The sequence below is a fragment of the Cotesia glomerata genome, linkage group LG10, assembly GCF_020080835.1.
Source record: "Cotesia glomerata isolate CgM1 linkage group LG10, MPM_Cglom_v2.3, whole genome shotgun sequence".
NCBI classification, from domain to species: Eukaryota; Metazoa; Arthropoda; class Insecta; order Hymenoptera; family Braconidae; genus Cotesia; species Cotesia glomerata.
In genome coordinates, this window is record NC_058167.1 from 14,003,284 (window position 1) to 14,026,987 (window position 23,704).

The 23,704-nt window shown below is 27.8% G+C and overlaps 4 protein-coding genes and 1 long non-coding RNA gene across 9 annotated transcripts; 4 read left to right on the forward strand and 1 right to left on the reverse strand.

Moving 5' to 3' along the window:
• The first annotated feature begins 551 nt into the window (after positions 1–551).
• LOC123272431 (transmembrane protein 268) lies at positions 552–6,151 on the forward strand. 4 transcript variants are annotated; one of them, XR_006511086.1, is made up of 6 exons: positions 552–1,163; positions 1,908–2,288; positions 2,372–2,542; positions 3,544–3,739; positions 5,243–5,350; positions 5,544–6,151. XR_006511086.1 is itself a non-coding variant. In XM_044739189.1 (5 exons), exons 1-5 carry the CDS (start codon positions 552–554, stop codon positions 5,636–5,638), a joined length of 1,455 nt encoding a protein of 484 aa, XP_044595124.1. In that variant the 3' UTR covers positions 5,639–6,151. The 4 variants fall into 4 exon arrangements, 3 of the variants coding, with proteins under 3 accessions (XP_044595124.1, XP_044595125.1, XP_044595126.1); XM_044739189.1 differs by lacking the exon at positions 5,243–5,350; XM_044739190.1 differs by having other exon boundaries at positions 5,243–5,678.
• A 2,499-nt stretch (positions 6,152–8,650) lies between these two features.
• On the forward strand, positions 8,651–18,583 carry LOC123272442 (organic cation transporter protein-like). The gene is made up of 9 exons (XM_044739212.1): positions 8,651–9,023; positions 11,943–12,017; positions 15,958–16,277; positions 16,355–16,458; positions 16,525–16,990; positions 17,307–17,619; positions 17,710–17,891; positions 17,960–18,096; positions 18,163–18,583. The coding sequence occupies exons 2-9, from the start codon at positions 11,990–11,992 to the stop codon at positions 18,215–18,217; spliced, it is 1,605 nt and encodes a 534-aa protein (XP_044595147.1). The 5' UTR covers positions 8,651–9,023; positions 11,943–11,989; the 3' UTR covers positions 18,218–18,583.
• Positions 14,400–15,123, forward strand: LOC123272444. The gene is made up of 2 exons (XR_006511088.1): positions 14,400–14,533; positions 14,852–15,123. It is a non-coding gene; the product is annotated as an uncharacterized LOC123272444 (long non-coding RNA).
• Positions 14,440–15,500, reverse strand: LOC123272443 (conotoxin Vi11.7-like). The gene is made up of 4 exons (XM_044739213.1): positions 15,246–15,500; positions 15,060–15,117; positions 14,856–14,971; positions 14,440–14,537 (listed from the first exon to the last, which is right to left on the reverse strand). Exons 1-4 carry the CDS (start codon positions 15,336–15,338, stop codon positions 14,529–14,531), a joined length of 276 nt encoding a protein of 91 aa, XP_044595148.1. The 5' UTR covers positions 15,339–15,500; the 3' UTR covers positions 14,440–14,528.
• A 1,909-nt stretch (positions 18,584–20,492) lies between the features above and the next one.
• On the forward strand, positions 20,493–23,385 carry LOC123272445 (protein yellow-like). Of its 2 annotated transcripts, none has more exons than XM_044739214.1 (6): positions 20,493–20,600; positions 21,677–21,936; positions 22,063–22,271; positions 22,344–22,551; positions 22,660–22,998; positions 23,095–23,385. In XM_044739214.1, exons 1-6 carry the CDS (start codon positions 20,506–20,508, stop codon positions 23,292–23,294), a joined length of 1,311 nt encoding a protein of 436 aa, XP_044595149.1. In that variant the 5' UTR covers positions 20,493–20,505; the 3' UTR covers positions 23,295–23,385. The 2 variants fall into 2 exon arrangements, with proteins under 2 accessions (XP_044595149.1, XP_044595150.1); XM_044739215.1 differs by having other exon boundaries at positions 22,066–22,271.
• Positions 23,386–23,704: the final 319 nt, after the last annotated feature.

A 23,704-nucleotide genomic window follows, 5' to 3' on the forward strand; every position in this document is an offset into this window, starting at 1 on the left:
TAGTCATAGTATATTTTATTTATAAAAAATAATTTATTATTTAAATAAATATCCTTAAAAATAAAAAACATTTAATTTACCTTTAGATTTTTAAAGTGAAAGTATTTCGTTGAAGAAAACTGTGACTAGTTTTTTAAAAATTAAAAATCTTAATTACTGGGGATTTTAAGTGTTCCAGTTAATTGAGTAATTAGTTTTTTGGTGGATAAGTAAACAAGGAATTCCAGTTTGTCGTATGTGGGCACTCCCTGTTTTTATTTACATATGTGCACGAGATCCGCGAAAGATGGCGGATGTATGCGTACAAAAAACGTGTTAATTATTTTTTCAATTAATTTATAATTTATAATAATAAATATTTTGTACCTTTAGAGTGTAACTGTTAATAAAAGTGGAATTTTACTTTCATAGGTGTTGATGGCTGGTGAAAGTATGACGATAGTCTGCTCAGAAGGCCGCAACGTGGTAAACATTCTTCTCTGACACTAAGACGAACCGTTGGATACCTTGAAGTAATATTTTAAATAGTCGACTGGCCCATTTACTCCACAATGAGCTCACCAAACTCCCAAGACACGACTGACGACGCTGGAGTCGTGGATATTGCAGTGAAGACCAAGAACTGGGTCCAATTCGAGGAGGAACCGGCTCCTAAGCTGCCTGAAGAAACTCTCCCAGCGACGATAAAACCTGAAACAGTAACTGTTAGTATTGATAAGATTGTCAAGGAAGCCGAACAAAAAGATATCGCTAGTATTCCTACTGCTAGTGTTCCTGCTGGAGCAGTAGCTGGTAATTCAAACAAGAAAAACGAGTACAGCGGAGCTGTAATAGCAACCGAGTCCGTCCAAATAAATTTAGATAGATCAGGACTCAGCAGATCTATTTCTAATGAGAGTCCTGAAGCTAATGTTCCTTCGGATGTTAAAGTTTCCGATCCTAAGAGCGCCTCTCTCAAAACTATTGACCTCAGGGACACTTCTAATGGTCGCAGTAATGTTAATAATGTTATCAGCACGCCTATTGGCAACATCAGGAGAGGATTCGCTAATGGTGACACTATTGTCACACTACTACCGGTTAATACGAGATGGCCATGGATTACTCCGGCTAAATTTCGACCTGAATTAGTTCCGGAAGAACTCATGGCTCAAGGTCTTACGGTAAAATTATATTTTTATTTTTTATGGTGTTAATTAATCACTTGCACTGAGAAAAATTTTAGGAGAGAAAAAAGTTTGATTTTTTGACAAATTTATATTTGTTCTTTAATTTTTAATAATTTACTATTTTAATGCTTCCGTACGTCAATGATAAATTGTCCTTTCAATCATAAATTTATATTGGAAATATTTAACTGCTATTTTTTTTATTAATGTTTAAATTATATAACTATTGCCCAACTTTTAAAATAATTTTTTAAACCAACAAAAAATATTTTTTTTTAGTAATTTTTTTAAAATAAAAAATTATCTTGACTCAAGAATTTAAATAAAATTTATTAATTATCTATTTATTTTTTTATAATGTAAATAATTTGAGGAACAAATTAAAATTTATTTCAATTATTTAAAAAGTAATTTTTTTTCGAGGATAAAATAATTTTTTCCCTTGAAATAAATTTATGAAATTAAAGTTAGTCTTCATTTGACAATTTTTTAATAATTTTTTTCGGGTCATAATTTATTTGTTACAAAAATTTTTAAAATTATTAAATATCAGCTAAATTAATTATCATAAAAAATTTGCATTCAAAGCGATAACAATAAAAATTAGCAGTAAAATAATTTCTTATCTATTCTTTAAAAAGGAATTTTTAATTTTCTCAGTGACTGTGATTATCAACACTGAGTAACTTAAACCGATGACTCATTTAATTAATAACAATTAACGTTTTATATTTATAGTTAACGGTGGAAGATTACGTTCACGTTATGGAGTTGCTGGTCAACGATGTGCGTTTTAATATGTACAATATTTGTTATAAGCGTATCCTTGTGCTGTGGATTTTCACAGCATTTGTTATTCTACTTGGTCTGTTGTTTTCTGGTCTGGCTGGACTTACACTATTTGGCCTTGGTATTATGTGGTTAATACTAAATGCAGCAGCTATATTTTTATGTATGTTTATAAAGATAAAACTAAATCATAATTTAGAAAAATGTATGGCTCAAGTAAACAAGCATTTGTTACGTCACAAGATAATTGTCGGTCTAGATGACAGAGGGAAAATATCTTGTCATAAAGTTAATTTATGCTTCATCTACTTTGACACTACAGACTGCGTAGTAAGTCTCTATTTAATTATTCATCCAACTATGTGTACCTCTATATACTTACCAGGATTAATTTTCATTGAATTATTTTTAAGAAAAAACTCCAAGAAGTTATCGAGAGAGAGGAACGCGAGGGCAGAGTCATTGGAGGTGAAGAAACTAATGAAATGCAACGACGTAGACAGGAATTGCAGCAGCGGATGGACATTGATGATACCGATATTGTCATACAAGGAAGCACTACCACCAGGTTATCACGCAAACAGGTATTGTATTTTTTTTATCCACTGAACTATCAAATTCTTTTATTGTTTAATCCTATTGTTATTCTTTAACAACTCTTATCTATTTTGTTTATTGTTGTATTTATTGTAAAACGTAATGATAGGGTAAAAGCGAGCAAGTTTTGTGTCGATACATTCAGCGATGGGGAAAGGATTACCTGAGACGGCGCTTAGACTGGACAGTTGATGAAGAAGGTGGTAATCCATCTTCACCACGTCATTTAGCGTCGGCTTTGTGTCCGTGCCAATATATTGAAGAGTGGCTCCGCAATAAACCACGGGTTCAAGGCAGAGATTTTTGTCCTAGGTGGAGTAGTTTCCTGAGAGATCGAGGGTTTTGATTTTTATTTTATTCCAAGAGACCGTGAACCGTGTACTTAATTTTTTTAATTAATTTATTTAGATGACTAATAACTTTATGACGTATAGGATTTTAATTCCAGTGACAAACATTCCTTAGATTTTTATTAATTATACGCTTGCTTTACTATTTTATAGTCTGCAGGATCAGCTATCTATTTTATCTTTTTTTCTAAAAGTTTTATCTTTTTTTATTTTTATTTTTACGGAGGGTAAATGTGGGTATTACTGTGGATTTTATTATTTAGAAATATTTGCTTTTATTATTAAAAAAAAAAAATTGAACTAGTAATTCAATAATTTAAAAAATTTTATTAATTCAAAAAATAAATAAATTTATAAATTGAAAATTTTACTACCGCAGTGATACTTTTTTTAAAAAATAATTATTAAAATTGAGAAAATAATTTTTAATTTTGCAATTAATTATTTTGGGGTTTATAATAACTTGAAAATGCTTTTAATTTAGTTTTAGAGGTATAAATTTCTAATAACTGCAGTAATATCCACACTTATCAAAAACTGATTGATAGAAATGACTTAATGCTTGCGTTTTTAAAAATAAATAGTACTAAATGTGTATGGCTTTAGTCGTTGAAACTGGTGACGGTGTATGTTGGCAGGAGCGGGCGGAAATGCTGTTACTGAGGTACGCGTCCAGGTGGACACGTCAATTTGTCCGTCACAGACTCGACCTGGTAGTAGACTCCCAGGAACGGAATAGAGCCTACGTTGGACCAGCTATTCCTCCGCGTCACTGCGTCTCCGCCCGTTGTCCTTGCCAGTTTATCGAGGATCATCTCAAATACAAACCCCGAGGCAAGTTAACTTTACGTCAAATATTTACTTTGCCGGATTTTGGTTTCAAATAACTTGGACACTGGTTTATTTTATCTAAGTCGACTCATTTTTTAATTAATTAACACTGCGCTACACTCTGGTATAATTGTTGGATACATTTTTTAAGATGCTTTTTAAGACGATCTTAATTAACAAATAAGGCTGAAACATGTTTTTATTGTTACTGCACTTAGAGATTATGTCTGTACTTAATTTATTTTTTTTGACTTTGTAATTTAAGTCATGATAAACACATCACGAAGGTTAGGTCAGAATATTTTTGGGTGAAAGATTTAAGACGAAAATTTTCATCAAAAAATATATTTATTTAAAATATTTATCTTTTACAATTTAATAAATAATTTAGGGATTTTTTTGTATTATGATTTTTAGAGTGGTACAAAAAAATCAAAAAAATTTTTATTTCGTTTCAATAAAAATTTTGTAAGAGTCAAAATAAAATATCGAAAATATTTTTGTACCAACTTCTGAATCGACAAACAAACTTTCGATTTTTTTATTAAATTGAAATATTAAAGAATAGAAAAAAAAGTAAAAGGTATGAATAAAACAAAAAAAAAATTACTACTGTATTTTAATTAACAAATATTCATCCAAAACTTTTAGAAGTTTAAAAAATTTTGAGTTTTCTAGAAATCAAAATTTTGACTTAAAATTTTCTAAATTATTATTTAGATAGATAAGTAAAAGATTTAATATTCAACAAAAAATATGTCTTCTCTAAAAAAGTACCATACTATAATAAAAATGTCAAAATTTAAAACCTAAAATTTGAATCTCTAATTTTTCCCGAGATATTCTGACCAACCGCTCAAGCAAATACATCACGTTTAAATTTAAATTACTATTGTAATTAATTTTAACATTCAAAACGGTCATCATTTCAAACTTTATATTATATTTTTAGTACGGGTACGGTGTTGGTTTACTTTTAATTAAATATTAATTAATAACTATTACTAGTAAAAATTAATAAATTTACTAAAAAAATAAATTAACTAGGCAGCTATGTAAAATTTTTAAAGCGCACTATGAATTTTTTCTTCAGACTAATTACGTCTTATTCCGTCCAAAATTTTAACTGTTAGGAGAATCTAAATTTTACACTTCATTTTTGGAAAAGAAAAATTTACCGTATTTAAAAGATCAAATGTCGCATAGTTTGTAAAGATCAAAATATAACAGTATATAAATGTATATTTTATAAAAATGATTTACAAAGTAATATAATTACAGTGTTAGAGTTCAAAACTTTATATGAATATATTATATGTAATTTTGTTATTATCTATTAAATAGTATTAATTATAATATGTATTAACTTTATTATTATTAATATTAATATAAATATGATCACTAAGATTAATTATTAATAATTATAAAGCAATGAAAAATTTCGTTATTTAGATAAAAAAAAATTAAAAACTAAAAAACTAATCATGGGGAATTATTTGCACGCAGCTGGACAAGTGGAGAAAGTATCTGTTCGATCTTACACTCATGCTTTAAATACTTGAATAAAAAAACGAAATAATTTAAATAAATATTATTAAATGCACAAGGGAGTGCGTAAGTATTACACCATTAATTAAAATATTTATTAATGCTCAATTATTTGGGGAATTGCACAATAATTAACGAAAATTAATAACACCATTAAATATATTAATAATGTGCTGATTTTATTTTATTTTATAAAAACTAAAGATTGAAATTTGTAATTAAGTGAATTATTTAAACAATAACCGCATGAATTTTTCAGGCTATCCGCCAGGTTTTACGTGGTGTGCTTACCTTAGCGATCCTGCTATTAGGTTTGACCCGACATACAGCCCAAGTCCGTGCAATAGAGTTTGATAAGTTTTTATTTTAAACTGTTAATATTTCGCCTTTTATTTTATTTTTATTAAATTATTGATTTATACATAAAATAATTAATTGATATTGGAATTGTTTGTTTATATTTTGAAATGTAGTGTCATATGAAGCAATTGTCGTATACGTTTAAATGATTATTGTAGAGGAGAGTGTGCTTCGATATTTTGTCAGAGTGTGAATGACAGCCCTGGATGTTGTACATTTAATTGAACATATCGCAGTAATTAAGCTGGGCCCCACTAAATTATTATTAATTACTTAACTTTAATTACCTAACGTAACTATTGGACTAAATGTTGATAACAGTTACGTTGTATCTGTTTGATGTAAAAAAATTGTGCCTTAAATGTCTGATCAACAGTGTGAACACTTATTTTGTAATTGTTTACTAATCCGTCCATATTCGATTTTTTCAATCATTCCAATCAAATTATGTGCAGTACAAATTGTGTAATTGTTAATGATTTGAATAAATACGTATGAAAATTCTAATAACTCGACTGTTTATTATTTTTATTATTATTCAAGACAAAAATTATAAACCTAAAAATTTTTTCTTGGACTAGCGTGGATCAAAAAATTTTTTTAATTTAGTTTAGTTTATTTATAATTATGCAAAAGCCAAGGTCAAATGGCAATGAGAAAATTTAATTATTGGGCAATTTTAAATCTATACTTGTAGGTAACAAAAGAAAAAAAGAAAAAAAAGAATTAGAACAAAAAAAAGTTTAGGAGAGATATTTAAATTGTTTTTAAGATAGATAATATTATCAATACAAAGATAAAAAAATAATGAGAATATAATATTGAGTTAATAGTGAATTAACTGACAATTTAAAGAGTCTTAGAGATAAAAGTAATAAAATTAAATTATAAAGAAGCTGCAACGTATAAAGTTCATTAATAAATTAAGGATTAAAGAAAATTCATTTTTTACTTAATTCAGAATAAAATTCTTAAAAATAATTTTCTAAGTTCAAGATTTTTTCTCTAAATCAAGATAATTTTTTTTTATCAGTTTATAATTCCCTAAAATTTATATTCATGCAGGAAGATTTTTTTTTATTGAACCCATTATTATCAAAACAGTTTTAGTATTAAATGAATGATTAAATAATTTTATAATTTGGTAGTGTGTCATTTCTTCATCGTGACTAATACTTAATACCGTGTAAAAGTTTTAAAGACATTAAACTCTGCTAAGAAGGATATTCATTTTAACAAAAGCAATTCTTAGATTAAGGTCTCACGAAATTGTTTTAATGATTCTCTATTGTTACCATACTTTTTATAAAAGTATATCGTTTATTTCTCTAATTTATAATTGATCTCGTATTTCTCAACATTTAATATTAATGCTTCATCATAAAAATATATATTTTTACCTCATAATGTTATATCAAAGATAGACATTCACAATATGGCTAAATGAGTGGCTAAATTTGATAAAAATAATTTATTTTTTCGTTGTTCAAATAAATAATTATTAAGAATACATTGAGGCAAATTATACTATTAAATTTATTCTATGCAATTAAAAAATTATATTCAATGCAGTAATTTTTACATGCAACAATTATTAGTATTCATAAAAATTGTTAATATGCAAATAACAAGATCGTCATCATCTTAAGAACGATCAACAAATTTATTACAATTAAGCCACTTTAAACGAAGTATGCAGATCAATTTAATTGCACTGTGAGTGAATGATCGCATGATTTTATTAATTGAATAATTAAGATACTATTCGATTTAACTAATAGAATTTTCTTCTAGCAAAACAATAAGCATTCACCGGCGAAATAAATCTTTAAAAATAAAAATAAAAGTCTGTAAATTTATTCTGTAATTTAAAAATTCTAAAATAATTTTTAGATCCCAAATTTTTCATTGGAATGTAAACTGCAATTTTAAACTTTTTTTTTTCATGTAGCAATCAATAATTATTCAATATTACATTAAGTTCTACAAACCAGAAAGTCCTTCAGCCTTTCCATATTCTGCATTCTTTGATGAACATGCAATATTAATATATGTATAATAAAAATGCGTATTAATAAAAGTAATTTAACCTATGAAAACTAACTACCAATTACTAATTACTATTCACTTCCCTAATGGATAAACGTTTTACGCGGTAAATCAGTCAGATAAAGATTTCGTTTTCTCGAGGTTAATCGATGCAAGTGAATCATTTCATTTCAACCGCAATTTTAAAATAATAAGCGCCGCGCAAAAATATTAATTCATAGACTTGTTAATTATAATTATAAAATATCTGTTTAAATGTTTAAGTTACATCTGAATAGGTGTAATCATAATATTACAATATTATTTATTATTTATTGTGTATTTAATATACGATTAGGATTTTGATTTGTAAACAATACGATTGTATATCAATTTACAAGGTGCTTTCACGACCTTCATCTCAACATATCAATTTGTTTACAAGTTTATTTTTATCCTTATAAAAATTTGGAATTTATCGATTTCGTGCTCATTGATCATGAGAGTAATGATTTTTAAATTTTCTTATAATAACAAAAAAATGATTCATAATTTATCTTTAATATTGCAAAAACACTGATTGGGTATTAATAATTTTATCGCGACAGCGAATGTACTTAAAATAATTGATTAATTTATAAATAATTGTCTTTAGTTTTATTTAATTGTTGTTATTGGTACCTATAGATGTAAGTCAAAATTTTTTCGATAGAAATGTGAGAAAATTTAATGTAATGCGTTAGTTATAAAATGTCTATTATTACTGGTAAGTAGATTGGTAATTAATTACTTAATGTGATATTAATTTAAAAGTGTTGATTTGATGTTTATCATTAAGTTAATAAACACCACTACAATGGCGTAATAAAAGTTTTTTCTCGCAAATAGTGTAATATCGCTACACCACTTTATTTACTTACACTTACGCTAGCATTACATCTACAGGGACTCCTTCTTCTCTTTTAATACTGAGCGCGCGATCGTGAAACGCATTACAAGAGTAAGTTTTATGCCCGACAAACTTGTTCACTTCAGTTGCTCAAGTGTCATTCTTACTGTATCAACAATTAACATTGTTTAAATAATTTAATTTCATAGATTTTTTGGTTCTATTTTATTTTTAAGGAAATTTTGGATTTTTTTACCGATGGAGTGTGTGATTTTGCGTGATTTTTCTAAATGCTGAAAAAAACTTTTTATAGTTTTTATATTATTTAGCCCAGCGTTCAAAATTTTTTTATTATTGTTAATTTTATCCAAAGTGTTGAACGTGAGACAAGTGTTATAATTTTAAGGAATTAGTTTCAAAAAAAAAATTTTTGTTCAATTAAAAATAAAATTTGATTCTAAGGTAAATATTATTTTATTTTTTAAGTGAAAAATTGTGCGAAATAATCGTTACAATTAATGAAAATAATTAAATCAAAAATTTTTTATTTAAATGAAATTGAAATTAAAATAAAATCAATTCTTGGGAAGAGAATTAAATTTTTTTTAATTTAAAAAATATATTTATGAAGACAATAATTGTCTTGGAAAAAATCAAATTTTCTTAAATGAAAATTTTCTTGCTCCAAAAAAAATTTCACTTAAAACAAAACTACTTTGATCTTTTTAATTAATTAATTTTTGGTTCGAGTGAACTTTTTTATTGATACAATTAATACTTTAACTTTAATAAAATTAAAATTAACTTTTTTTTAATCAATTCGACTAATTTTTCTGATAAGAATATATACTATCGATAAATATAAAAATTATAAATAACCAATTCATTTGTCAACAATATTTCCTTAATTGAAGTATTATTTTTCCTCTGTGTATTCTATAAATATATTTATAATATATATATATAGATTATGATTTGTAGTTACGAAGATAAAGTATAAGTATGAGTTGCCAAAAAACAATGAAATAAAATGTAAATTCTAAAATAAGCACAATTGTGAGAAATTGAACTTGAAAATTACGAAATACATAAGGAAGAGAAAATTTAGTATTTTTTAAAACATAAAAAAAAAACGACTGCGACGTTATTGAATTTAAATAAAAATTAGAATTTTCACAGAAAAAAAAAATAATCGAATTAACAAAAATGATTTGATTAACAAAACATCACTGCAAAATTGTCCGCGTCTGTACTTAGTTCCCACTTAATTGCGCATAATTAATGGAATAATTATGAGATTTATAAAAGACTAGACATTAATGCAAATTAATCCTCCTAATCTATTCATACTTAACGTCTTCAACGGTAATTTTCACTCATCTTTTGCATTCGCAATAAAATTTTTTGTCAACATCTTATTAACATAATTATTATAAATAATGATAATTATAAATTACTCTTATTAAAGAAGATTAAAAATGTTATCTTTTTATCGCATAAGTGAGAAATTAGCAATTATTTATACTAAACAATTCATTGTTTTTATTGTCACGCGTTTAGGACACTTGTATGCTACACGTGTGTTGTATGCAGCCTACGCATTCACAAACATTATCTCTATGTCACGGACAAAGCCTTGATATTAATAACGTAACTTGCAACTCGGTCATTGTATCATTAAAATTTTCGAGTGTTTATGTTTCCTCAATTCATTGTTTCTATTAAAATGATAAATTATTGCTATTTTTATGTCTTTAAGACTTTCGTTGAGAATTTTAATTTTATATCACGACTTTTAATGCTTAAATGTGAATAATGAATATTAATTAATTGTTATTGACGATTTTTTTGAAATATCAATATTAAAGACCATTTAAAGAGTAATCATTTAATAATTTCGCGTAAATACACAGTAATAGTATATTTATTATCTACGGCAGGAAAATAAGAAATGTCTCAGATTACATGTAATTGTTGACCGAGGCGAAGCCGACAAACATGTGATCTGAGGCTTTCTTATTTCCTGCCCGTGGTGAGAATACTATTTTTCTCCTCGACGGAGGCGGAAAGCAGCATTTTCATTAAGCGCAGCGGGCAGAAAATTGACGTTTTCCGCCCGGAGGGGAGAAAAAATTTTTTCGTCATTCTGTAGAGTGTTAAAATTTGAGTGTTCAATATTACACTCTAGTATGTAGAATTTAACATTCTAGTGTGTTAAATCATTAAATCAACACATGAGAATGTTAAATTCTACACACTAGAGTGTAATATTTAACACACAAATTTTAACACTTTACAAAATGACGAAAAATTTTTTACTGTGTATAATTAAAGTTTAAGGTGATAAATTGATAATTTTAGTAGATTAGCGTTAAAAAATATGGACAATATTAATATTTTTATGACTTCTAGTTGATAAAGAAGATAATAATTTTCTTATTAATAGATTAATTTAAAAAAAAAAATTTCTGGGAAGTTTCTCCATTTTAAAAGATATGAAATTAATCATTTTTTTTCATTTAAAAAATAAAATAAAAATTTTTTATTTTATCGTGACGCGGACTCGATACTGAATTTTCGCACGAGGCAACTTGAGATGAATTATTGAAGTTTGATATTGTTAAAAGAAATAAATAAATATTTTCATTTATATTAATGAATAAAGAATAAGATAAGGCAAATATACAAATGGCGGAATTCACAATAAAATGAATAATTTTAAAAGATAAATAAAATAATATTTAATTATTATATTTATAAATCTACGCATTAAGTGACGCTTTGCATACTTATTTATTTAGAAAAAATAATTATCTGATAAATTATTTCGCAATGAGCTTTGTATTCTATGAACAAATCGTAATTTTATTATTTTATTCAAAAGATATTATTGTGAATAAAATAAATAAAATGAATTTGAAAAGAGTAATAATTAATAAATCCTTGGGATTTATTAAAAATACAGCGACGTCCTTTCAGTGATTTATTTAAATTATTATAAAAATATTTCTATGACATTTATTGTTGATAAATAAATTGCATAATGAATGTATTATTCAATATTTTTAAATAGATAAACAGCTGACATTTCAACAATTAAAGCATTAATCAAAAATTATCCGAACCGCCATTGATGGTGACTGATTTATCAATCCAATTATCGCACTCGTTTAAAAGATCAAAAGTTATGTTTCCAATCCGTCTTAATGAATAATTATTGTCCTTAATTAATAACTAATTTGTGAACAATACATTTTTTACTGATTTATGATTATGATAATAAATCTTCCAATATTATTCTTTAATAATGATAAAAATAAAATTATTTTGGGTGAAAAAATGAGTAATTGGGTTGGAAATGAATGAATTATCATTTTTCAGAGGAACTTATACTTGAAGAAATAAACTGATCGGCGTTAATTGATGCTATGAAGGATATTCCAACTAACGGCTATGGTATGTTTCATTTTTCATTTTAATTTTAAAAAATTAGTTTATTTTAAAAAGATTTGGGTAAAAAAGAATTAAAAAAACATTTATTTCATTCCGAAATTCGTACTTTACTTTAGTCGGGAATCGAACCTTGACCCTTCGCTTCTAAAACTAGTCTGTCACGTGAAAATTATCTTACTGTTTATTTACTAAAACTTTAAAATAAGGAAAAAATAATAGAGTATTCCTAGAAAAATTGTTGTACTCATACATCTGAATAAACAAATTAATAACTAACTAGGAAAAATTGTAATATCTTTTGAATTTTACATAAATTCGTCATTCACATTATGAAAATTTTTCTTCCTGATTTTCTTGTGATTTTTAAATGAACCATCAAAATAATTCATTAAAAAGTATTTTAATTATATTTTTTTTGCATTAAATTAATTTATGTAAGAAGAGTCTATAGATTTAAAAAAAAAATAAAAATTGACGTTGCATTGAGAAATAACGAAACCTTAAAACGTACTACATTCTCCAGACAAGGCTGCATTCCCGATTGATATTAAAAATCATCAACAAATCGAAGGCCTAGTGCCTATTTGATGCCCTCGGGTATCAGTGAATCCTTCGGTTAAAATTTAGAAGTCAAGGCTTTAACATAAATCTCACTTCTACAATTGATCCATTATTCATAATTTAAAAAGTTTTACTTATCTTGCATAATACTGATTCAGTTTTTAAATTTGTTGTAGTATTTCAAACATCTGTCATTTTATCATCTGATTTGATAATTAAAAATTTAAAATGAATGACTAAAAATTAAAAAAAAAACAGCGACAGAAAAGTATTAAAGCAAACAATTAAGCATGAGTTTTTCGAGCAATATCGTGGAATTTGAACGGGAGTTCTTTCACTTATCTATTGCAATAAATAGTTGCCCTTGATGTAATTAGAGGGTATTATAGGTGAGCAACACTGAACGAGATTTAATCAAACTATAAAAGACTCGTTGGTACTGTATCTAAACTCTGATGTACACAAATCAACATACAGTTACGTGATAGTATTAGACACTTGAACTACTGATCCAGTTTATTTTAATTTTTAATAACCAGGAAAAATCGGGATGTAAGAAAAATTCACTAGTTACTCAGTAATATAATAATACATTTCATAACATAAATTAAAAACAATTACCCGATAATAATTTAATTTTAAAATATTTATATTAATTAGTATTCACATTGAACTCGAAATCACCGATAAATATTTTTAAACAGCACGCGATTCTTAGAATCTAATCAACTTAAACTACAACTTCGACCTCTTGTGATATTATATTTATATCACAATTGAGTTTTGTTTAAAGATTTATTCATTTTTTCATTCAAAGATCTCTTTTCTAGCTTATTAATTATTACTGAGTGATGCAATTTGATTTAATGTTGTACTATTGACCTATTTTTTAATAAATATAAATACCATTGATCAAAGTTGAAACATTTTCGAATACATTTTTAATTTTATTGAACTTTTTTTCATAATTATGATAGTAAATACATTGATAATTACTGTTTTAAATCAACATGGACAAAAAAATTTAATTTTCAAAGTCGAGAAAAAAACTGAAAAAGCTTTTCATCAGAAGCTTTTTTCAATTCTAGTAAATTTTTACTTAATTCAATAATTTTTCTCTTAAATCAAATTTATTTTTTTATTAATTAATAAATAATTTAAATTAAAATCAAATAAGAATCCCAAAGTCCATTAATTGACTGAAATTATTCAGAGTAAATAAATGTATGTAAGAAAGTAAAATTAAATTAGTACTACAACAACAATTATTACATACATTTTAGTTATTATTATTATTGTTGCCACGAGTCAATGTATTGCGTTTTGTTTTTCTTCATTTTTCGCCCCGTCTGACTAAACTGTTATTGATAAATTAACGTAACTGATTATTACTAACATACACAAGTACATTCATTCGCATGTGAGTAAATCTTCACGAATTGACTTCCCAGCCAATAAGATCGATCGCGAATCGCGCACACCCACTGTTTACTCCAATAGCATTTGAGGAGTGACGTCACGATCTCTGAGACAAAAGTTGAGTAAATAAAAAAATGTATTAAAATCTTTTTTGTTCTTTTTTAAGTTTATTATAAATTATCTTCTCGACGTTATTTTGAGTCTGGAAGCAAATTACTTTTTTTGTTACAAATCTTTTGACTAGGAAATAAATAAAAGCAAATCCTTGAACTGTCTGGTCATTTGATATGAACAATCCATGAGGTTAAAGTCTTTCCGGCAAATTACTCATGTCAATAACTCGATTATTTTTAAGATATTTCTAAAATTTTCCATTTAGTTAATAAACTTTGTTATGCCAAGTCTAGACTGCTGAGTTAAAGGGTTAATTATTGAGAATAATAAATTACTTCCTGGTTAATATCTTTATCATGTTGCATACAAGAGATTTTAAGACAAATTTTAGCGTTTATTACAAGTTTATTTTTATTTTTTTTAATGTTTCCCAGTTAGCCCTGGTTGACCATCAACTAGGTTGATGTTCAATAGTTTACGTCAACTTTATGTTAACTTCGCGTCAACCGCTGCATTTGCAACAGTTTCCCAGAACTTGACTTTAACTTACACATCAAGTTAGCGTAAATCTATTGCCGGAATTTTCCGAAAGGTTCGCTCAAAGTTAACGCAAAGTTGCAGAAAGTTAACGTTAACTTCACGTCAACTGTTATAAGTATAACTGTTGCTCTACTGTTAGCGTAAACTTTACGTCAAATTCCGGCCGCAGGTTTACGTGAACTTCGTTTCGCTTGTGCTAATAGGGTTGTCAACGCAAGTTGCCACCGGACGACACCCGCCGGTAATACAGCGGTACTTGATCACACAGGTTTGTTTTTTGTCGATACAGTGAAAGTCGGCGCAGGGATTCGGGCCGTCAGTCCCTGCAATAATTAATTATTAATTTATATCTTTGAATTTATGATACAGAATTTTAATTTTTTTGGAATAATAAAAATGAATGAATCTTACAAGTAGTGCAGCCGTTTACATAACACCACTTTGAACAGCATTCTATAGATTCCTGGCACTAATTTAAAAAAAAATTTTTTTGTAAAAAAAAAACAAAATTTTTGGAGAAAAAAAATTTATCATTTTTTAATTTAAAGTTTTTGTACCAAGAAATTTATTAATTAGAATTTAATCAAACAAACTTACCGTTCTTCCCTCGCCTTTACATTTACTTTTCTTAGCTTCTGCAATGGCAACGATTACCGCAACGACAATTAAAAAAGTTACAATATGTTTCATATTTAAATTTTTCAAGCTAAAAATCTCGATTGATTTTGAGCAAGTTACTAAAGAATTTTACAATTGTTATGCATTTTTTACCCTTTCATACTAATTATCTCACTGGTATTGAAAATTGAAAATATTATTATAATTGCATTTTTAAATAAAGTACAACAGACTAGATAATTATTTAAGATATTATCACAAATGTATAAACAAAAAAAAACAGATAAGTTTCCATTGTAATCATGTTTATTAAAAATAAAAATATTGCGTGTGTATTATTAAATAATCGGATTTAAAAAAAAAGCGATGATGTATATGAGATACTTTCCGTGTTATCACAACTTTTTTTTCCTCATAGAAATAAACTTACTCATTTATTTATCCGGATACACTATTTACATCATACATGTTAGTTCTTGTAAAATTTATAAACTGATAAAAAAATAAACTTGATTCAAGAGAAAAAATCTTGAACTAAATACATTTTAAAGAATTTTATTGGTTTAAATCAAGCAGAAAAATTCATCAATCAAATAAAATTTAGTTGAACCAAGAAAAATTCTTGATAATAGTATTTTTTTTTTTTTTAGTGTATTATAGTATAATTAATAAAATATTTAAAATTTTCCAGCTGAAGTAAACGGCAAAATTGGGGTTGAAAAGGACAAAAAGGAAGAATATGAAGAAGTGGACGCGATCCAAGAGGCTATGGGGGCGATGGGACGATGGCAAATCCTTGTTTGCATCGCTATTTCCCTGGTGAAATTCCCCGTGGCATGGCATCAACTTGCCATTGTATTTATGGCGCCACACACCCAGCAATTTAATTGCACAAGTCCAGCATATTCATCAGCCAAAGATCAGTGCATTGTAAACGTAAATGGTAGTCATGTCGAGTGTCAGTCTTGGGAGTTCGACAGAAGTATATTTCCCGAAACGATAATCTCTCAGGTAATTATCAAATAATTGCTAATTGCATCTTTGATTTTACTTTTATTTTCAACCATTGATAAATTTTTTTTTTGCAGTGGAATTTGGTTTGTAATCGGTCCCATTATGCAAACATTCAACAGTCGATACTCATGTTTGGAATACTGTTGGGGAATATAACTTTTGGCAGTTTAGCCGACAGGTAATTTTTATTTAATTATTATTAATTAAAAAAAATGTTTCAAATGAAATTAAATTTGTTCCTTAGATTTGGCAGAAAAATTCCATTGATGATATCGGTGATACTTCAACTGGTGTCAGGAATCGGTTGTGCAATAGTACCGTGGTTTCCAGCCCTCCTGTTCTTGAAATTATTGGCAGCGATGGCTACTGGAGGGACGATGGTTACGAGTTATGTAATATGTATGGAAATAGTCGGTACCAAATGGCGAGCAGCTATAACAGTACTCTATCAAATACCTTTCAGTTTGGGACACATGTCATTAGCTGGAATAGCATACTTGTTCCGTCACTGGCAGCATTTGCAATTAGCCATATCATTGCCGTCAATAATACTCTTAAGTTACTGGTGGATTGTTCCTGAGTCACCGAGATGGCTTTTGGCCGTCGGAAAACAGAAAGCTGCATGCAAAATACTTAAAAAAGCAGCTAAAGTTAACAAAGTTGCTGATAAAGATATTCCGGAATTGGTGCGAAAACATTATTTGCATCAAGTGAGTATCTATTTATAACGTTTTCATATTATAAACGTTATAAAAATTTTTTAACATGAAAATTTAATTATAATTAAATATTTTTTCAATTAACTGTAAATATTTTTAGTTTAGACTTTTAATCAAAAAATTTCTCTTATAAATTCTGATAAATAATCTAAAAATTAAATTTACAATTTTTATAAATAAAAATCTTCAATTGATTTTTATTTTTTATTAAAAGTTATGATATATTTTTTTTTACTCAGAACTATTGATTGAAATTAATGGAAGTTAATTTTTAGTTTTAAAAATAATTCATGATTAACTTTTCTAGAATTCAAGAAAATCGGCTTCGGATCACTCGGCGTCAATAATTGACTTATTCAGAACGCCGAACATGAGAATAAAATCATTAGCAATATTTTTCAACTGGGCTGTATGTGGAATGGGACTTTTTGGGATGACGCAGTACATCGGACAGGTCGGCGGTGACATATTTGTTAATTTTGCGGTGTCGGGTGCCACTCAAATCCCTGGTAATTTCGTTGCCTGGTGGGTTATGAATAAATTGGGTAGAAAAATTACATTAATGACTAGTCACATCACTGCTGGTGTAGCCGCTTTGCTTTTAATTACTGTACCTCAAAGTAAGTATTTTTTTTTTTTAATTAAAAAAAATATTTCTATATTATATAGAAATTATAATTAGTCCAAATTTATTTTTATAATTATTTTAGATTTAGCATGGCTACGACTCATACTCGCATGTTTTGGTATTGTTGGGATGTCTGTATCGTTCACAACAGTGTATTTATTTTCCGGTGAATTGTTCCCAACCGTTGTAAGAAATATTGGAGTAGGAACGAGTAGTATGTGTGCGAGAATAGGATCAATGGTTGCGCCATTTGTTGTGTCATTGGTAATTTTTTTCTATATTATTTTTTAATATTTTTATGATTATTTACTGACGTTTTATCATTTTTTTAGAGCTTAGTTAGAGGATTTTTACCGCCGTTGATTTTTGGCACATTTCCATTAATTGGCGCAGTCTTGGCATTATTTTTGCCTGAAACCAACGGATGCCAATTACCGGAAACTCTTCAGGATGGTGAAGATTTTGGAAAGTATGTATCACTTTTTGTTATTATAATTATAAAATTATGTTATTAATTATAAATCATTTGTTGCAGAAAAATAAAGAAAAGTTTAAAACTGAAAGAATCTGAAGCTGAAATAGCGCTTTGATGTTCAATTATTAATTAACAGAAGATCAAAATATTTATAAATAGTTAATTTTTTGTTAAGATAAATCATTCCGTTTTATTTCTATTTATTAGAGTCAAACTTCTGAAACTCGACATTATAATGCAGACCAAACATATAGGTTCTTAATTTCTACGTACTTTACAAATTTAAGTCAAGTCATGAAGCTACGTTTCAATACGAGAGAGTTTGATTTTACTTTAAGATATTCTTAAGCTAATATTTGACGATTAAATTTTATTAAAAATTGTCAAAAATTGATCAAATGCGATAAAGTATATAAAACTTATTTTTTGTAAGAAAATTTATAAGATACTAATGGTATTTTTTTAATTTTAAAAAGATGGACCAAAGAATGCGTTTATTTTTTGTATAACGCGTTCTTCATTGTGTAAATAAATGATTTTATATAAAATTAGTTGTTTTTATTATTAGTACTGAAGCTCCCTATTATTATTCTGGAAAATCTTGGCAAAAATTTTTAACTCAAAGTTCACGAAAGTAATAAAAGTCAAAGTCTTTATTTATCATGTTTATTTTATCTATCCATAGATCTCTATAACATTGCAACATCGTCAGTTAATAATAAAATTTATCTATCACAATAATTCTCCATAACGACAATTATTGTGCAATTATAAGTCTTAAATGAGATTTTCAGATCTCATAAATCATAAAAAAAATTGACGACTCAATTATGAGATTTAAAAAGATTTTTTTTTAATCAAGTCATAAAAATGCTACTAGATAATTAACGTCATTAAAGTCATTAATAATTATTTCGCAAAAATCTTCAGTTACTATGTAAAAATTACAGTCGAGTAAATAATAAATGTAGTATCAGAAATACTGGATAGGATATTGATGTTGATACAGTCGACGCTCTCTGTATTGGACCTCTCTGTATTTGACCGCTCTCTGTATTTGACCGCTCTCTGTATTTGACCACATTCTTCCTCTGTATTTGACGATTTTACACAGCTCTTATGGACAAGGACGAGTCAAATACAGAGAATGGTCCTGTACGGGTGAGTCAAATACAGAGAGCGTTGACTGTAATATCTAAAAAGGAAATCACAGGTCAGATAATTTAAGCGTTATGTTTATTATGAAAAATGACAGAGGTCTGTCTAAAAGGAATAGTTATTCAGGACTTTCAGGTCTTTTCTTAATCATTCTATCTACTACTTGGGCCTCTCACCCCACCCAGTCATACTTTTACACTGCGCAAAATACCAAACCTAAAGTTCTCACGCATTTCCGAAATACTTTCAAAATCACTTTTATCTATCTTTCAAAACATCTACACACAGTATGACCGACGTATTTACTTAAATCCTATAATTTATGATACCTTAAACCCTTACTTACAAAAAATGAAAACTCTAAAGTGACCATAAAACTAAAAAAAATATGTAAATAAAAACAAAATAATAATAATAATGAAATATAAAGAAAATGAAAGTTAGAGTATGAAAATAATTCTCTAAAATAAATAATTATCAAACTTTAGCGTGATTGCAATGAACAGTACCATTGTAAAATGTAATCATGCTCGTAACTTTAATTACTTTACAATTTACTTCCTTAAAAGCCAAAATAACGGCTATAAAAAATGCAAAGGAATTATAAAATAAAAATATAAAATATAAAAAACGGTAAAAAAATTTAAATAAAAAAAACTAATGAATCAGATTCAGTGATTATCGATACAATAGATAAAAAGGTTTCTTTTTTCAATGTCAGCGCGCTAATCGACTCATTCATAGCCGTAAACGTTTTAATAAAAAAAAAAAATAATGGCAATAATAAGCAATTAATGCAGAAAATCTAATTACAAGAAAATATGTGAGAAGTTTTATCTTTAATTTACAATAGAAGACCTTCGGATGGTTATTTTAAAATTTTTAATTCGTGCAATAAATCCTATTAGATAAGATGATTCCGTTGGTTTTCGTCTTATCAGTAAATACATTCAACAAAAGTAACATTTTATTCACTAAAATATTCAATTACACATACATCCGTTTTTTTATAAGCCTATTTCATGTTTATACTTGACCTACGGATCGTAATAAATCCAAACAAAAATAATTAGGCAACAAGATTGACAGATGACGGACGCAGCCTGTACTGATTGATACGATCCTCGAAATAAAATTAAATCTTCTTTATTAAGTCTGTTAGTGAGTGATTTCTGGTGTAGGACTGTATAATATCTATATAAGTAATATCCGATTGTTGGATTCAACATCCTCTGTCCTCGGAGCATGATGACCGAGTATATAAAGAGACCTGGACGTGGTTCAGCTTCATTCACGGTCGTTCCGTTCTCCAAGCTAGTGACTCGGGTTCTCCAAACCGTGTAAGTATTTTATTAATTTACGTACGTATGTTTTTATATTTCTCTATATGTAAAAGTTTATTCGCGTAATTATTATTATAGTTGATTATATTACAGCTTGATACGTTCATTAAAAATTACCTTCACCTCTATACACATTCTACCAATTACTACATTGCATACGCGGTGTATTATTAACGCATGATTATTGCTTACTAGTTAAATTTTATTTTCCAAAGATGTTATTAATTTTTTTTTTTGAATAATTTATTTATACAATAAATTTTTCAATGTATTTAAAAAAAATTTTTGTTAGAAAAATCAATTACAAAAAATGTAAATAAATAAATGCACATATTACATTTGCTTCCGTAATCGCAATGCAAATTTAAAAACAGAGAAAGCGTCCTCGGGAATTGAGAGTGTCACATAAAATGTTACAATGCTTGCCAAACTCCTCTCTCTAAATAATAACAACATTTATCGATTAATAACAACACCCCACATGTAAAATAATTTTACCCACATGTAAAATAATAACATTAAAAACGATATAATAAATCAATAATTCCTGATTATAATAATTGTTTAAGTTAATGTGATAGAAATAACAATAACAATTATGTAAATAGCAAGCGCGGATATTATAAAACTCGTGATTTCATGATTCATGATAGATTCTATGGTGAATGAGAATAATGTATAAAAAGTAAAAAAATAAACGTATAAATTTAAACCAGTGAGTATAGAAACAGAGATACAGAGGTGTGGCAGGACGATAAGCAGACACTAACAATACAATAATGAACAATGAGTATCTGAACTCATTCTATTACAATTGATCAGGGTACTTTAAAAACGCGGAAAAATTTTTCAATTCCGCAGGGTGTGTCAGTCGATTGATTGTCAAACATCAAAAGGCTTAATTTATTCATTAATATCTTTATCAAGAATTTTTTACTCAGAGTAAGATAAAAAAATTTGTTCTGCAAAGAAATTGCTTAAAAATAGTGTTAGAGTCAAATAATTTTTAGAAAGTGAATTTCTGATCAACGGAAACGTTTTTCTAATTAATTATGGATTTTTTTTTCTTACAGAAATATGTGGTATTTGATTTTATTACTGAGTTTGTCGATGGTTACATGCGACCCGTTCAAAACAGTATTCTCATGGAAACAAGTAGACTACAATTTTCCAAATGAAACGACGCGTAATGCTTACAAAACCTCTGGAGATTATATCAAAGAACATGTCGTCCCACTGGGATTAAATGTATGGGGTGACAAGCTTTTTATTACAATACCGAGATGGAAGAAAGGAGTACCAGCTAATTTGAATTACGTCAGCTTGAATAATGGTAATGGCCTATCGCAATAAACAGCAAATAGTAATCGGCCATAATAATAAGAACTAATCTTAGCTTAGTATCTCTGACACGAATTTTATTCATTTAATTTAAAAATATTTTTTTTTTTATTTTAAGCAAACAATAAATCACCGTTGCTCAATCCTTATCCTGATTGGGAGTCTAATGACATCCATTCACCAGATGCGCTGGTAAATATTCTCAGGGTCAGAATTGATGCTTGTGATAGATTATGGGCCGTTGATAGTGGAATCGACGATATTCTCGGTGAATTCAATGCTGTCCAGCCCAAAAAACTTATCGCCATCGACTTGAAAACCAATAAGGTAGTTTATATAATCCGATGGAATACAGCCGCTTGATTGAATTGATTTATATCAGCTGTTTTTTTGTTATAGATCATTTTGCGATACACGTTCAAAGACTCTGACCTGAAACCCAACACATTTTTTGCTGACACCGTTATCGACGTTGATCCCAAAAACTGCAGCGACGCGTACGTTTACAATTCTGACTTAGGAGGCTACGGGCTTGTTGTCTACAGCATGGCCAAAAATGATTCTTGGAGAATAAATCACAACTACTTTTACTTTGATCCTCTCAATGGTAAAAACCCAGAATCTTTTTTAAAAATAAGAAAAACATTAAGTAAAAAATGATAGTTATTAACGTCAAACGATAGCTAATAAATACGCTTGCGTGAAATCTTTTTAGGTGAATACAATGTGAGTGGTATTCATTTTCAATGGACCGACGGTATGTTTGGTATGGCCTTGAGTCCGCCAAAGGAAGATGGCTCAAAAACACTCTACTTCCATCCAATGTCCGGAATTCATGAGTTCGCGGTGTCGACAAGCCTTATCAAGAATCAAACTGCCCTGGCTGATCCAAAATACTGGACACAGTTCTATGTTGTAGGTAACAAAGGTCCACTCACCCAAGGAACTTCTTCGATGTACGACTTAGAAACAGGAATTATTTACTTCACCCAATTAAACAAAAATGCTGTGGCTTGCTGGGATACTAAAATGGACTTAAATCCTGATAATTTCAGTAATTATTTATTTATTATTATTATTCGATAGATTGAAGCTGTTGATTGAAATGACAAGTGACCTTCGTTACTAATTTGATGAATTATTTTCACAGGAATTGTAGCGCAGGATAACGAGAAATTGGTTTTCCCGAATGACATAATAATTGAACCGAAAACACGGAAATTCTATTGCCTGTCCGATAATTTGCCCGTGCTTCAATACAGCGAGTACGACGTAAATCAAACTAATTTCTACATTCATGTTGCTTCGCTTGACGATTTGACAACCGCCTGCAGGGCCAAAGCTGAATAATTGCGGTTTTTTTTAAAGCCACTGTGAATTAATATTAACGTCAAAATAATATTAAATAAATCTTTTAAGAGAAGATGCAATAATTATTGTATTTACTAATGATTGTATTATTTTTTCCATTAATTTTTTAATAGAATTACTTTTAAATAAATCAAGTGGGAAATAAAAGTTCATTATAAAATATCGAGCTAGAGTATTTAATTATAAGTGAATTATTGTATTGTTAATGGATAGACAGTTGATTTATTTAACAATTTAAATCCTCATTAAAATTATTTATGTAATCAAAGGCGGAAATTTATAATAATAAACGAATCGACATTATTGATGCTTTTAATTAGAAGCTTTTGTATTGTTTTTATTTTTTCAAGTCAAGGATTTTTGGTGAAATTTAATTCACTTCGTTTTTT

Bases quoted from the DNA above. Each gene is read 5' to 3' on its own strand.
- LOC123272445 (XM_044739214.1), top strand. From the start codon at position 20,506: ATGATGACCGAGTATATAAAGAGACCTGGACGTGGTTCAGCTTCATTC. The intron at 22,552-22,659 runs GTAAAAACCCAG...AAATCTTTTTAG, and splicing joins TTACTTTGATCCTCTCAATG to GTGAATACAATGTGAGTGGT. The intron at 22,999-23,094 runs GTAATTATTTAT...TTATTTTCACAG, and splicing joins CTTAAATCCTGATAATTTCA to GAATTGTAGCGCAGGATAAC.
- LOC123272442 (XM_044739212.1), top strand. From the start codon at position 11,990: ATGAAGGATATTCCAACTAACGGCTATG. The intron at 16,459-16,524 runs GTAATTTTTATT...TTTGTTCCTTAG, and splicing joins TTTGGCAGTTTAGCCGACAG to ATTTGGCAGAAAAATTCCAT. The intron at 17,620-17,709 runs GTAAGTATTTTT...TAATTATTTTAG, and splicing joins TTTAATTACTGTACCTCAAA to ATTTAGCATGGCTACGACTC.
- LOC123272431 (XM_044739189.1), top strand. From the start codon at position 552: ATGAGCTCACCAAACTCCCAAGACACGACTGACGACGCTGGAGTCGTG. The intron at 2,543-3,543 runs GTATTGTATTTT...GTATGTTGGCAG, and splicing joins CCAGGTTATCACGCAAACAG to GAGCGGGCGGAAATGCTGTT. The intron at 3,740-5,543 runs GCAAGTTAACTT...TGAATTTTTCAG, and splicing joins TCTCAAATACAAACCCCGAG to GCTATCCGCCAGGTTTTACG.
- LOC123272443 (XM_044739213.1), bottom strand. From the start codon at position 15,338: ATGAAACATATTGTAACTTTTTTAATTGTCGTTGCGGTAATCGTTGCC. The intron at 15,118-15,245 runs GTAAGTTTGTTT...TTTTTAAATTAG, and splicing joins GTAAAGGCGAGGGAAGAACG to TGCCAGGAATCTATAGAATG. The intron at 14,972-15,059 runs GTAAGATTCATT...TAATTATTGCAG, and splicing joins TGTAAACGGCTGCACTACTT to GGACTGACGGCCCGAATCCC.